Source organism: Geotrypetes seraphini, chromosome 13 (assembly GCF_902459505.1).
Source record: "Geotrypetes seraphini chromosome 13, aGeoSer1.1, whole genome shotgun sequence".
In the NCBI taxonomy this organism is placed as follows: domain Eukaryota; kingdom Metazoa; phylum Chordata; class Amphibia; order Gymnophiona; family Dermophiidae; genus Geotrypetes; species Geotrypetes seraphini.
In genome coordinates, this window is record NC_047096.1 from 1,727,869 (window position 1) to 1,741,883 (window position 14,015).

General features: G+C 45.4%; 1 protein-coding gene across 2 annotated transcripts; it reads right to left on the reverse strand.

Moving 5' to 3' along the window:
• Positions 1–2,168: 2,168 nt before the first annotated feature.
• On the reverse strand, positions 2,169–10,429 carry CCND3 (cyclin D3). Of its 2 annotated transcripts, none has more exons than XM_033919248.1 (5): positions 10,181–10,429; positions 6,319–6,534; positions 5,901–6,060; positions 5,503–5,603; positions 2,169–3,297 (listed from the first exon to the last, which is right to left on the reverse strand). In XM_033919248.1, exons 1-5 carry the CDS (start codon positions 10,376–10,378, stop codon positions 3,127–3,129), a joined length of 846 nt encoding a protein of 281 aa, XP_033775139.1. In that variant the 5' UTR covers positions 10,379–10,429; the 3' UTR covers positions 2,169–3,126. The 2 variants fall into 2 exon arrangements, with proteins under 2 accessions (XP_033775139.1, XP_033775138.1); XM_033919247.1 differs by having other exon boundaries at positions 2,171–3,297; positions 5,503–5,645.
• Between the last annotated feature and the right edge of the window lie 3,586 nt (positions 10,430–14,015).

Below are 14,015 nucleotides of genomic sequence, written 5' to 3' on the forward strand. Positions count from 1 at the left end.
CCAGACAGTAGACCACGTGCCCAAGGGAGGTGGAGTTGTGGTTGCAGACAATCTCACCAATGAGCAGCATTCTCATGCTCAGAGATCATTTCACTGATCTAGATGGAGGATCGAAGACTCCAGGTGAACTCGGTCGTCAGGATCCCACTTAGCAGCCATCTACAAGAAGTCCCAATGACACTAGGCCAGAGCCTGAGCTCTCCTGAATAGGAGGAAAACTTTCAGAGGCTAAGGAGGCCTGACCTAGTGCCTACACAGGTAAGGATATACTCAAATAGGGCACTGGTCTTTGACCTAAGGGCTGCCTTGTGAGCGGACTGCTGGGCACGATGGATCACTGGTCTGACCCAGCAGCGACAAATCTTATGTTCTAAGGGGCACTGGATATCATTCGAGAGGGCTATAAGCTCAAAGTTTTTGGGACAACTTTGTAGAGTGTCCAGCCAGTAGGCCAGATAAACAAAGCCCGAGGCAACAACAGAATGGCTTCTGAAGATTCAGGTCGTATAGTGTGTGCTGGATGCAGCATTGGGTTTAGGTGGATACTCCATTATATACGTGTGTATATGTATATACAGTAAAACCTTGGTTTGAAGCATAATTCATTCTAGAAGCATGCTTGTAATCCAAGCACTCGTATATCAATGCAAATTTCCCCAAAGGAAATAATGGAAACTCAGAAAATTTGCTTCACAACCCAAAAACTTTAATACAAAATACTGTATGCTGTAGGTGCTTGAGTTGGGGTAAATTGGGCGTGACACTTTTATTACGTTCAGCTGTGCTCAGCATAAGATGTGCGCACTTGAACTATGGGTTCTGGTGACGTGATGCATGTACGGTATATGTTCTCATACTTTAAGACAACACTCGTTTATCGGGTTAAAATTTAATGTTTCGCTCGTCTTGCAAAACACTCGTAAACCACATTACTTGCTAACTAAGGTTTGACAACTGGAAACCTGGAGTCTGTCAATGTGGCACTGAAGGGGCCCAGATGCCGAATGGGGACCGGATGTTCAGTCATAGCCTCGATAACACGGGGGAAATTTTGTAAGCCTCACCGCAATTTACAGCAGCTTATTTATGCTAGGCACTGGAGAGACATTTCCAGTTTGTGGTGCTCCATTTTGATTTGGCAATGCCACCTCCCACCTTTACAAGGGTGATGGTGGTGACAGAAGTGTGTTTACACACAAGGCAGGGATTCATCCATATTTGGACCATTGGCTAATCAGAGCCTTATCCAAAGTAGAAAGTAGCAAGTTGTCCAGCTCCTGCAGAATCTGGGTTGGATTATCACTTTCCGGAAAAGTCGCTGGTGTACTTGGGGATTAGTCAACATGGCAGCGGTTTGTTTTCCTGACTGAAGCTAAAACACCAGATTTTGAAGATCCTGGCTCCTTCAGCTGGACACTACCTGGGGTCGATGGTAGTGACCATAGAGCTGGTACCTTGGGTTTATTTACGCTCTTTAAAATGCACTACTATCTTGCTGGTCTCTGCTGAAGGATCCACTCAAGATGCAGTTGCCCTGGAAGGTGGAAACACAGCAAAGTTTGTGCTGGTGACTCCGGATGGAGGCACTGTCCTCCACATTTCCTTGTAGGTAACACTTGAGGACAGATGACAGTCTTTATGACTGTAGATGTCGTCATAAGGGTTGCCTGGTTCAGGGCAGAGAAGCTGGGAACTGTGAGGCATTTGGCTAACACTGCAGTCTTTCAAAAAGACCCTTATACATCTCCCTAACTCTATTCCTCAGATAAGCTGCTTTTATCTGTACCCTTCTCCACTGCCACTTCCAGACTTTGTTCCTTCAGCTAGCTGCTCTCCACCCCCCCTCCAAATGCCTGGAATAAACTACCTGAGTCTGTCCATCACACCCCCTCCCTTGCTTAAAAAGACAGAAAAATCCACCTTTTTGATATAGCCTTCAATCATAACCTTGCGCCCCAGCCTCGCTAACAGATTAACCATCTCCCTTACCTGTATCTCCCACCCTGGTATCCTGTTTCTTTGTCTTGTTTGTTTGACTGTAAGCTCTTTTGCACAGGGACTGCCTCGTGTGACTGTACAGTCTGGTAACACTCTAGGAATAGTACATCTTTATGATATAGCAATAGAATTTAAAAAAGAAGAAGACACCTCAAAATAGAAGATTGTTTCCAGAAGCTTTTATTAAAATTCAGTCCAGCAGTTCCAAGAGTGCCAGATTCCTGGATACCTTTCCCTGCCCCCACCTACCCAAAACAAACATTTTGTTGCACAGGTTGCAGGTTTGATTGCTTTTCCTTGAAGCCCAGAACCCACTCAACCACCCCTGTAGAAGGAACAAGCAGCTGTGAGGAAGCACCAGAACCACCACCTAGCTGAGTTACTATGATTATGGCTCTAAAATACTTTTCCCCCCCCTAATATGTAAACAAACATTAGGGGAAAGAAATAGTGCTTGCAAAGTTCTGTTACAATTTGCCTTCACCAGTTCATCAAGTATGTGAACGGGGCTGTACGATGCAGCCTGCGCAGGCGTGGCTAAGAACAGCCCTGATAACGCAACGCTACAGTCATCAGATGAAGCTCTTTGCTCTGCCATCCAGCATCTCCGGAAGAACATGCCTTCAGGTTCAAGGAGAGGAGGCTGAGCTGATCTGGTCTGGTCTTATCACTATGCAGAACAGGCAAGGGCATGGAGACCCACTACTCTTCCATCCATGATTGAAACCAACCAGCCCAAAGGACTTCAAGAGGGGACCTTTCTGAGGCTGAATCTCCCCCCCCCCCCCTTTCATTCCAGCAGATTGTGCCAAAAGCATTAAATCCCACATACATCATGGGTGAACACTGGTCAGGAGTTCCAGACTGCTGCTCCTTCACCTCCTGAAGACAAAACTCTCACCAAGAGGCTAAAACATTTAGACGTCATGTCCGAGCAGTCATGCTGAAGAGGAAAGGAGCAAAGTTTTACAATCAGAATTCCAGACCCAGTTGCAGCTTTTTCATTCTCATCACAACAGGTTAGAAATGGCCCTACCACATAAAGAGGGCCAGCTAATCTACCTACCTGTCACCCCCATTGCCCCTTTAGTATTTTTGTCTGTCACTACACAGATCTGGGTTTATTTATTACAACATGACCTTGGTGACATCTGTTGGTGTTTTCGTCAGTGGTAGCTTGTGGTCCAAATGGCATCCTGCAGCTTTTGAAGCGAGGACCTGCTGCTGGGACTGGGAAACGCGTCTCAGGTTCTCCGCTAAGGCAACCTCAATCTTTTCCTGACAGGCAATCAGAAGCTCCTGTAGAAAGAGAACTAGGGTTAGCAAAGGCCTCCCGACTCCTTCTGAAGGGAAAAGCTGTTAACATGGGGGTGAGGCAGGAGCAGGGCACTGACTCAGAACCACAGCTGCAATGTGTAAGTGCTGTATGATTATATTATGCTGAGATTCTTAACCAAAGTTTTACAAAATTTGTAGAAAAGGGCAGAGGAAGTGTGTCATAAAACTAGAATCCTTTCCAAGTTCCTGTAAAGTCACTAAGAGCAGCTAGTCAGATAATATCAGCTGCAGATTTAAAAAAAAAGGCTCCAGGACCAGTGAATCCCTTCCAGAGTCAGGTGAGAGCTCAGGAATCAGTAGTAGGGTTACCAGACACCTGGATTTACCCAGACATATGCCCAGGTGTCAGGATGGCTTTCCGCTGAAATTCAATCTTCAGGCTGGCCAATAGTAGCAGAGAGGCGAGCCTGCTGCCATCAGCCTGCCCTGGAAATCGCTTCTCTGGATCGACTTCCTGTTTATGGACACTCAAGAAAGAAAGCTTCTGGGGCAGGCCGACGGCAGTAGGCTTACCTTGCTGCCGGGTCCAAAGATTGCATTTTGGCAAGGAGGTTGATGGGGGAGAGCCATAGAAAGAGAGAAACAGCATTCCCTCGAAGGGAAGGAGAAAGAGAGAGAAGCAAGCACCCGCAGGGGGGGAAAGAGAGAGGAAAGCAAGCACTAAAAGGGTACAGAAGAAGGGGGAGGTGGGGCAGGGTCATACGCTCTTTTTTTTTTTTTTTACTTCTCAAATTATCGTAACCAGTAATACTGGAGTGGGATGGTCCAGTGACTAACAGAGTGGAGGCATTGAGATTTACACACCCACCATTTGTGCAGTAGAAGCAGAAATGGGGAAAAGATTAAAAGTTAAGGTTTTGCGAAAGATTGTGTTTCTCTCTTCAAATTTTCCGCAAAACCTTAAAAATCACTGTTTCATTGCCTTTTAGGTTATAGCTCCAATGAATGTGATAAGACCGAATCGAGCTCCTATTTTTAGGAGATGATTCAATATGTAAGACTAAGAGATTAGATTAAACAAAAATCACTAGGACCTTTCCTGGCCACAAGGGGCTGCTATTAAAACAACCAGATCCTCAGCTCATCTCCCACTCAAGCAACTTGTCACCAGGCCCTGAACTATAGTTTTGGAGGAATCCAACACCATCTTACAGTGCCTCAATCCCCCTAACACCTGGCTCCCAAAATAGAAACAGTACAGCCAGCCCAGAGCACAGGACGACAGCTTTCTTCCCTGCAAATAGAATTTAGACAGTGTAAGTAAGGGACAGCGCAAGAGAAATGAGCTCCACTGTCTCTTCCTAATAGAGAAAAAAAGGTCTACAAAATCCTAAGTGGTATGAATCAACCATTCACTCTCAAAGTATAAAATCCAGGGGGCACAATACAATTACATGGAAGTACTTTTAAAACAAAAAGGGGGAAATATTTTGTCACTCAAAGAATAGTTAAGATCTTTGCAGAGGATGTAGTAACAGCAGTTAGTGTAGCTGGGTTTAAGGAGAGTTTGGTCAAGTTCTTGGAGGAAAAGTCCATAGTCTATTGAGACATACATAGGGGAAGCCACTGCTTGCCCTGGCTTGGTGGCATGGAATGATTTTTGCCAGTATTGACCACTGTTGGAAACAGGAAACTGAGCTACATGGACTACTATTGGTCTGACCCAATATGGCTGGTTTTATGAGTGAGCTCTACTGTCTTTTCCTAAACCTCATTGCTAGAGTGTAAAACTGGGAGCTTTGTGCGTTAGGGTCATTGAAAAACACAGAAAAAAGTATGTGACGGTGCTCTAGAGCATCAATCTCTGAACCAGAAAATCCAGGGTTCAAATCCTGCTTCGCCTACTGACCCGTGGAAATCATTTCCCCTTTTGTTGCCTCAGGGGAAAAGTCTAGCTGCTACCTTAAGCATGGGTTTGGAGAAAACTGGGTGTGAGGAAACGAGATGAGAATTGATAAGCCACCTTTCTGTGGTTACAATCAAAGCAGCTTATATATATTTTGCACCTGGGACAACGGAGAGTTAAGTGACTTGCCCAGAATCACAAGGAGCTGCAGTGAGAATCGAACCCAGTTAGGTGATGCCTCCACTCCAAGGGCTGTGCCAGGGCTATAGCTTTGAGAGGAGAGTTCTGCTTGACAGTTTTCCCCACCCTGTAATACTCACCACTTCTGTGCCCGTAACTCCTGCCAGCAGCTCTGCCAATGTCTCACCAGACTTGCTGTTTGTGAAAATACCCAGGCCTTGCACTGCTGCACCGACACTGCCTGTAGCAATCATAGATGGAGGGTAAATACTGAAAGTAAAGTCTGCAAGGGAGAGAAACAAGAGCATAAGAAAAGTCAGACTGATGGTCCTTCATCTAACAGGGTCAAGTCCAGGTCATAGACTCCCAAAGAGTCACAAGAATCCATCAAAGTCTGCAGCAGGAGAGGATGGGACCCGATTCTAGAGAGACCGATTCTTGCTATAATCCCATCAGTGACAATACAGGAAAGAAGCTGAAAGACTAGATTACAGGCAGAGACAGATAAACAGGAAGAGGGTGGCTGATGAATTCATACCTACAGTGCAGAGTATGATGAAGGATTCAGCGTGTTTCTTCACCAGCTCACTCTCGTGGGTAGGAAGCAAGAGGTACTGAATGATGTGCTCCAGGAAGTCATGTGGCACCACAGCTGCAAGGTCCCACTTCAGCTTCCCCAGGACTATAACCTCCCAATCCTGCCACAATACAAAAATGCATTAGCAAGACATAGGTCCTCAGAAAGACAGTAGATGCTCTTGTGTCCCTCACTCCAAACTGTAGCTGGAATGAGAACATTCAAATGACATATGGACTGTCCAAGCCCCCAAAAACTAGTGAAGAGTTCACACCCTTCGTTCCAAATGTTCTTACCCCCCTCCACCCTTGGGATGGGGATGAGGGTGACAGGCAATTGCTGAAAGAGGGGAGGGGTAGGGGAGAAGAGAATCAGATACCCTCAGCTCATGCGGCCAAATGGTGTAATCGGTGTAAATGCTGATATTCTTGACGATCAGGGGGCTGGTTTCTTTCATCTTGGAGGCCAGCAACATACACACAGCACCCAAGAGCTGGAGATGGCACTTTCGGGTGGGCACTGAGGACAGATAGCGGTCGAGATAGTTCATGGCCAGTGAGAAGACTTCTTTTTCACATTTCTCCTCTTCACATACCTAGCAGAGTAGAGAGAGAGAAGAGAGTCTCACGGACTGACATAAGGTTCTTAGAACGAAGGCTGTGGAGTCTGTTAAAATGTACCAACTCTGATTCCAGAGTCCAAGTATTTGCTTATTTCTGATCTGAAGAAGAAAGGTTACCTTCAAAAGCTCGTCATAAAATGCACTGAGTTAGTCCTTTGGTTTTGGTTTTATTTCTATATATTACCTTGGAAAGTGGACTAACGCGGCCACCTCAGCTTCAGAATAAAAACTTAGATCATTGTGTACATAAATACTGTATGTCCATATCTGTCCTGGATCTAAAGTTCTATTTATCAGTACAAAATTTTAAAGACTAATTTCAGTAGGAGTCGGAGTTTAGCATTTGTCCCACAGGGGTCCTTAGGGATTTGAGTCCCCTCCACCCCACTTTAGGCTCAGGTCCCCTCTGGCAGAGATGCAAAAGTCTCATCAGGGGGAGATATGGCGAGAGAAATGTGTTAACCCTCTATGTCCTGACCTGGGTGCCCCCAAAGTTGGAGGGCTGGCTAGACCCCTAACATATACATTTGAGAAAAAAAACCTGATGAAAGGGGAACTGGGCACCCTAGGTAAGTCTTCACCGCTTCCCCAAATTAACTTTCAGGCCTCTAATGCATCCTCCACCGAAAGAAATCATTCTTTTAAATATTAAACTGGGGGGGGGGGGGGTTATATCGCATACTCACACAAATTAGGTTAATTTGAGGTCCTCGCCTCAAAAGCTGCAGGATGCCATTTGGACCACAAGCTACCACTGACGAAAACACCAACAGATGTCACCAAGGTCATGTTGTAATAAATAAACCCAGATCTGTGTAGTGACAGACAAAAATACTAAAGGGGCAATGGGGGTGACAGGTAGGTAGATTAGCTGGCCCCCTTTATGTGGTAGGGCCATTTCTAACCTGTTGTGATGAGAATGAAAAAGCTGCAACTGGGTCTGGAATTCTGATTGTAAAACTTTGCTCCTTAAATGGGCTGTTTGACAATTACCTACCTTCTGCAGGTGAAAGTAGAGGTTTCAACACTCCCAGTGCTGCTGCTGTAGGTAATGGTTGGGTCAGCCCTATTGAGAGAACGAGTAAGATCCCCTTGTGCTAGTTTTCCATCCTGTGATATATCCACTCCTACTCTAGCTGAGATTTTCTTTCATCATGTGCAATTTTTCCTTAAAGTAAAATAACGGGAGTTTGACAGAAAAAAGGGTGATTATCTTATCTGTCTATCTAGCCAGACGCCCAATTTTGGGTGGGCACAAGAAGCACACCCCCTGTCCTCTCTTAACTCCACTCTCCCACCTCCTTGGTACTTAGTAAGTCCTTCACTGGCAGCGAGGAGCAGCTCATACTTGCTCCAACCCTGAGTCTACCCTCTGATGCAATTTCCTGCTCCCACAAAGAGGAAGCTGGGTCAGAGAAAAGACGAGGGCTTGGCGCAAGCAGAGGATACAAGTTGCTACTCTGATTCCTATCAGTTTTTCCAGCTCTGGACCTTGTGTGATGTTTGCATGTAGATGTGGGTGGATGGTGGTTTTTCACCTTCTGCAAATGGGATGGGTGGGGGGGAGGGAATTTCATTTTTTAATATCCTTTCTGTTAATAGTGTTATGAGCAATTTGTTGAATATGTTTCTCCTGCTTATTGTATGTTACTATATAATATTTCAATAAAATTTTGGAACTAAAGAAAAAAGAGATACACTGTGGTTTTCTTTCCTTTGAACTGCAGTAGATTTTCCCTGGATGTTTTAAGGGAAGAGGCAGTCTTCTTAAGAGATTATTTTGGGGTTGTAGCCTTTCAGTTTGAAGGATTCTGGGCCAGATTCTTTAATATTGCCGGTGAAATATCGGCACATGCGCAGAATAGTCCACAGAAAAAGGCATGGGTGGATAGGAGGGGAAGAGAACTACCAGCAAACGCTATGTCATTGTGTCAATCATAGGCACACCAGCACTACTGGAAGGGAGGGGAGGTGCCATCGTCAGCTTTCAACAAGTGCGTATAAGGTACGCCCTTAATATGTGCTCGAGACGCATGCTTTTGATGGTTTTTTCCCCCAGCACTATATTACTATATTTAATGTGAATAGTGTGGGGTGGTTGTTTTTTTCTCATGAGCCACAGCCAGAAATATACGCCTGAAATGTTCTTTTCACAGTGCCACCCCCAAACCAGCTGGTAACTTTTGGCTTTTGCTTCAGGAAATTGGACTTCTGTCAGACTTACGTGATTTTGTTTCTTTCCAGTTTATGAATTATTTAAAATTTTATTCCATTGTTTTTACCCCTATTCTTTTTATTTTATTAACTGAATTCTATTGTGTAACAGTTCCTCCCTTCTATTCCTTTTTACATAGTCCTTTAATTCATTTACAAAGATGGTGCTCCAATCTGTAAAGTTAGGAATTTCTATGAACTATTTGACATGCTTCTCCTCTCCACGCCTTCCTGCCCTCCATAGTCCTCCCTACCTTCTTCTAACCCCTTCCTCTGTAATGTTGCCTAGAGCTTGTATAGTTATGTGCAAATTGAAGAAATAAAATCAATAAAAGCTGATGCTTCATTGTAATGATAGAGAATCGCCCAATATTCATGAGCCCATTTTACTACGTTTTGAATAATAATGACCTCGTTGTACTACATTTCCACAGCAGAATCAGAGGCTGCTAAGGAGCGTGGAAAATACCACAGTGAGCCTTTCTGGAATCAGGCGGTAAAATGCTGGAACCGGTTTTGCGCCCATCGTTAAAGGCACGGTAAGTTTTGAGAATCCGGCCCTTAGGATTTTGCTGTGTTTCTCTCTTGGGTCAGAGTATATGTGATGCACTTGTTGGTTTTTTAATTGTGTACAGTAAGGGCTCCTTAGCGTTTTTAACATGCGCGCGCTAGCCAAAAATCTACTGCCTGCTCAAAAGAAGGCGGTGGCAGCTAGCGCACTATTCCGTGCTTTAAGACCCTGGCACGGCTTTGTAAAAGGAGCCCAGAGGCAACGAGCCCTGCCACTAGGTGCATTAGATGTATGCTGAAGCCTGCATCCTTTGATGGGGTGATGCCACAGTTCTCGTCAGACCTGCTCCCCCTCCTTTCCCGAAGTTAAACAGGATTGAGCACTGCAAGGCCCTGTAAGCACAGCCCTGTTCCTCCACAGTGCTTACTTATCCTATCCCTCCCCCCCTCCCCCGCAGATTTCCTGTCAGAAGGGGGCAGGACACTGTGGTTGCAGCACTCGGTCATCAGGCAGGGTTGGCAGCACCCCAGAAGCAGTGATGAGGTGCTGAGCAACAGGGTCAGGGAGGTTAGAGAGGAAGAAAAGATGCTGGCAACCTGGGGGTGGGGTGAGATCTTAAGTTACCCCTGAGGGTATGTCATATTTCAAGGATCTGATCTATGTGTTTAAAAACCCCCAAAACATCTCACTAGAATTTCGCAGCTAAGGTGGAGCCCATGGGGCATATCAGCCTATTATCCTCTAACAACCCCCCCCCCCCCCTAAAAGAGCACCGAGGCTTCGGGGAGAGGGCGAAGCTGCCCAGGAAAGCAGCAATTTCCTTCCTCATGCATCAGAGGCGCGTTCACCGCTATGCCCCTGCCCCGGAGAGCTGCCTCCCACGCCCGGTCCTACCTCCAGGATCCAGACAGCCAGTGTCCTGCGCATGGAGGGCTTGATCTCCTGCTGCACGCACTGGAAGTAGGTGGTGCGCGGGCTGCAGCGATCCTCCTGCACCAGCAGGTTCTGCAGCACCCTGCGGTCCCGTAGTAAGTGGGGATCTGGATCGGCACGCGGGACCCGAACCGGTTCCTCGGCACACAGCAGCTCCATAGAGCGGACCCTGCAGAGAGCACAAAACCAACCGCACCCAGCTGCAGCCGGCAAAAGAGAAAAACCCGCGCTGCGAGGGAGGCGGGGCCGCACGTGCTCCGCCCACCCAGGTGACGCAGAGCGGGGCGGAAGGCCGCGGCCATGTTTATGAGGGGCGGACCCTCAACAAATCCTGCCCATTGTGAGCTTAATCCAGATCCATCCCCTAGCAGGGCTCCTGGAGCAGATGACATCACCCAAGCTGGGTGTGACGTCATAGGGCTGGCGTCACAGGAAGCAGTTGTGCTTATAATTCAGATTGTGCAGTGAGAGCAACCAATAGGCTTTTTCCTGTATTTGCCTCATAAGTGAGACCAGAAATTGCCCCTCCTCTTTCTTTTCAGAAAAACATCAGGAGTCCAAAAAGCTGCTTAAGCCTGTTTTATAAAGGCCCTTGTTTACAAATGGCAGTGCACAAATTTATATTTGGTCTGAAGCATATGTTCTATGTGCATGCACATAAATATTTTGTAACATAAATGTGTACTTCGCAACTCCACTCAAATTACACTCAAAGAACATTTTATAGCATCCCTCTCACCTGTTAAAGGGCACCAAGGCAAGAGGGAGCATTATAGGAAAACCTGGTATATATCCTGGCATGATGGTAATATAAAATGAAATTCTTTCGGAATAAGGGAGCAGATCAGAGACATTTACTATAACTCACTGACTCTCCATGTTTTGCCATATTGTGAGTGCCTTACTGGGTCAGACCAATGGTCCATCAAGCCCGGTCCCTAGTACCTGGCCAAAACCCAAAGAGCAGCAACATTCCATGCTACCGATCCAGGCAAGAAGTGGCTTCCCCCATGTCTTTCTCAATATCAGAGTACTACTATTTATTATATCTATAGCACTGAATGTCGTATGCAAAGCTATACATTTAACATACAATAGACAGTCCCTGCTCAGAAGAGCTAACAATCTAATTAGACAGACAGGACATGGACTATGGACTTTTTCTCCAGGAACTTGTTCAAACCTTTCTTAAAACCAGCTACGTTATCCACTCTTACCACATCCTCTGGCAACGCATTCCAGGGCTTAACTGTTCTCCGAGTGAAAAAAAATTTCCTCCTATTGGTTTTAAAAGTATTTCCCTGTAACTTCATCGAGTGTCCCCTAGTCTTTCTAATTTTTGACGGTGAAAAATCGATCCACCTGTACCCATTCTACTCCACTCAGGATTTTGTAGACTTCAATTCTATCTCCCCTCAGCCAAGCTGAAGAGCCCTAACCTTTTTAGTCTTTCCTCATATGAGAGGAGTTCCATCCCCTTTATCATCTTGGTTACTCTTTGAACCTTTTCCAGCGCCACTATATCTTTCTTAAGGAGACCAGAATTGAACGCAATACTCCAGATGAGGTTCCACCATGGGGCTGGATAGGATATATTTGAGGGTATTAAGGGAATTTAGAAAAGTTTCAGTAGTTCTTAGGGTTACCAAATGTCTGGATGTACCTGTCCTCTTTTTAAAGTACTGTCTGGTTGTTCGGACGGTGTTTTCCCCTGTCCAGTGTATACTTCCCTGTCCCCCACTTCTCTCCAACTCTGCTGAAATTTCATCTTTGGGTTGACCAACAGCAACAGCAAGATGAGTCTGCTGTCGTTGGCCTGCCCCAGAAGCCTTCTCTCTGGAGTGACTTCCTGTTCCTGTATAGGTGGGACACTCTAGAGAAATGTTTTCTGAGGCAGGCCAATGACAGCAGGCTTACCTTGCTGCTGCTGCTGTCGGCCAGCCTGATGATTACATTTTGGCGAGGAGGAGGTGGGGGACGGGGAAAGCCTTAGGGATAGAACCAAGCACTGTCATAAGAACATAAGAATTGCTGCTTCTGTGCCCAGCAGTCCGCTCACGCGGCGGCCCCCCAGGTCAAAGAGCAGTGCTCTAAATGAGTCCAACCTCACCTGCATACATTCCAGTTGAGCAGGAACTTGTCCAACTTTGTCTTGAATCCCTGGAGGGGACACCAAAACATCACTCTGCATCAATAAATTGAGTTACCCTATTCAATCTACTATGAAGATATTGGGTGTAACATTGGATCAGAGCCTAACCATGAAAGACCAAGTTGACTCCTTCATCAGAAAGAGTTTTTTCACTCTATGGAAGCTTCAGTCCATTAGAGCATATTTTGACATGTCAGCTTTAAGAATTCTGGTACAATCCCTCGTTTTAAGTCAACTTGATTACTGTAATATCGCCTATTTGGCAACTGCCCAAAAGAATATGTGACAATTACAACTGGTGCAAAATGCAGCGATTAAACTGATCTTCGGACTGAAGAAGTCCGATCATGTAACACCTTACTACCGACTACTGCATTGGCTGCCGATGGAGGCGCCTGTGAAGTTTAAGTTTGGTTGTTTTTGCTTTAAGGCACTATTCGGTCTAGCCCCTAAATATATAACTGACCTTTTCTCTTTCTCAGCCATAAGAGAAGCTCACACTTGAACTTTGTTTCCCCTCCAGTTAGAGGATGTAAACTTAAAAGACATCATCAACACCTTCTCTCACATCAGGCAGCACTATGGGGTAAAGATCTAGGGAAAATGCTTGAGTACCTGATTGTAAAACTGCTTAGAAAACCTTAATAGGCGATATATAAAATCCTAATAAACTTAAACTTATCAATTGCTTACGCCTACTATGTATGGGGAATTTAGGAAACGCCTAAAAACATATCTGTTCCTGAAGTATTTAGGCAGCTGACCTGTACAATTCTTACTCCAAAATAACTGTTAATCTATACCTATTAATCACTAGCTCTTAACTCTGTTTATTCCACTCAAGTTATAACATTTTGTAATCATTGTAAACCGCATAGAATTTCACGGTCCTGCGGTATATAAACTGTTATTATTATTTTCCCCTATAACAGACTCTGAAAGAGGGTTCCAGTTTTCTACCACTCTGGGTGAAGAAGAACTTCCTTACGTTTGTACGGAATCTATCAACTTTTAACTTTAGAGAGTGCCCTGTGAGGGGGGGGGGGGCGAATGATAGCAGAGATAAAGAGAGAGAGAGAGAGAAGCACCTGCAGAGGAGGGGGTTATTGGAGGGAGTGCGAGAGAGAGAGAATAAGAGAATCCATGGGATGTTGAAGGGAGGAAAAGGGTGGAGCGCCAATGCCAGCCCCATCTACAATGAATATGCATAGCACAGATTAGCATGTATGGTTTCAATGGCATACAGTGCCATCTCATGTACATTCATTGTGGATAACCTGTAAACCAGATTGGCCAGGTGTGACCTGAGGACTGGGTTGAGAAACCAGTGCTGTGAAGAAGCACAGTGCTCAGGATGTATCCCCGAGACAGAGATTTCTGTTCAAACATAGAAACCTGATGGCAGATAAAGGCCAAATGGCCCATCCAGTCTCCCCATCTGCATCATCCACTGTCTCCTCCTTTCTTGAAATTAGACACAGTCTCTTTCTCCACCATTTCTTCCGGGAGACTGTTCCACGCATCTACCACTCTTTCTCTAAAAAAATTATTTCCTTAAATTACTGCAGAGCCTATCACCTCTTAACAATCTGGAACTTCTCAAATCTATCTTTAGATCAAATCCAGAATCCAGTGGGATGCAAG

Excerpts from the sequence above, each read along its gene's own strand:
- CCND3 (XM_033919247.1), bottom strand. The coding sequence starts at position 10,378 with ATGGAGCTGCTGTGTGCCGAGGAACCGGTTCGGGTCCCGCGTGCCGAT. Across the intron at positions 5,646-5,900 it reads CATCATACTCTGCACTGTAG|ACTTTACTTTCAGTATTTAC; the intron begins GTATGAATTCAT and ends TCTCCCTTGCAG. Across the intron at positions 3,298-5,502 it reads GAGTTACGGGCACAGAAGTG|GAGCTTCTGATTGCCTGTCA; the intron begins GTGAGTATTACA and ends CTCTTTCTACAG.